Source organism: Mycetomoellerius zeteki, unplaced genomic scaffold, assembly GCF_001594055.1.
Source record: "Mycetomoellerius zeteki isolate Tzet28-1 unplaced genomic scaffold, Tzet1.0 scaffold699, whole genome shotgun sequence".
Classification (NCBI taxonomy): Eukaryota; Metazoa; Arthropoda; class Insecta; order Hymenoptera; family Formicidae; genus Mycetomoellerius; species Mycetomoellerius zeteki.
This window is the reverse complement of record NW_017257718.1, coordinates 36,947-37,452: the sequence shown is the minus strand read 5'-3', so window position 1 is coordinate 37,452 and position 506 is coordinate 36,947. Positions and strand designations below refer to the sequence as shown.

The following is a 506-nucleotide window of genomic DNA, read 5'->3' as shown; positions in this document are numbered from 1 at the left end:
AAATCAGCTGACTCAGAGCATCACCTGGTGGTAATTCCGGGAAATTTTGATCAAAGTGGTATGGGCATAAGAAATATTTCTGCGATAGGTACGTATAAATATCGATGACCGATGACCGATGGACCGATGGACCGATGGATCGATGACGGATGACTGATGACGTGGTTCACGGAAGAATTGCAAAATCTAGCGCACAGTGTACAGTCGACAATTTCAACTAATGTTCCCATGACAGATTTCACGCGCGACGACTGGGAAAAATTTAACAGCACCTTGCATTGTCTTTCTCAAAGATCTTTCTCAAAGATCGTCTTGAATTTGCTCACGCGAACCGAGTCACCCACTTTGAATCGCGCAGGTGCAGCAATCTTTACATGATTATACACCGTTGTTAAGAGCCTGTCGGCGATCGCAGGGGTAACATCGATGGGCCGCATACCGATAGTTCGATGCTTTCGCGCGTTGTAATCTGATACGAGGCGTGGCAGCATGTCGATCCATCTATA

General features: G+C 46.2%; 1 protein-coding gene across 1 annotated transcript in view; it reads right to left on the bottom strand.

Moving 5' to 3' along the window:
- Positions 1-287: 287 nt before the first annotated feature.
- The window catches only part of LOC108729041 (uncharacterized), a 663-nt gene continuing 444 nt past the window's right edge, over positions 288-506 (bottom strand). Inside the window, exon 2 of the mRNA XM_018457958.1 lies at positions 288-501. Within this exon, the coding sequence (XP_018313460.1) occupies positions 288-501 (214 nt within the window). The remainder of the gene's footprint in view (positions 502-506) is intronic.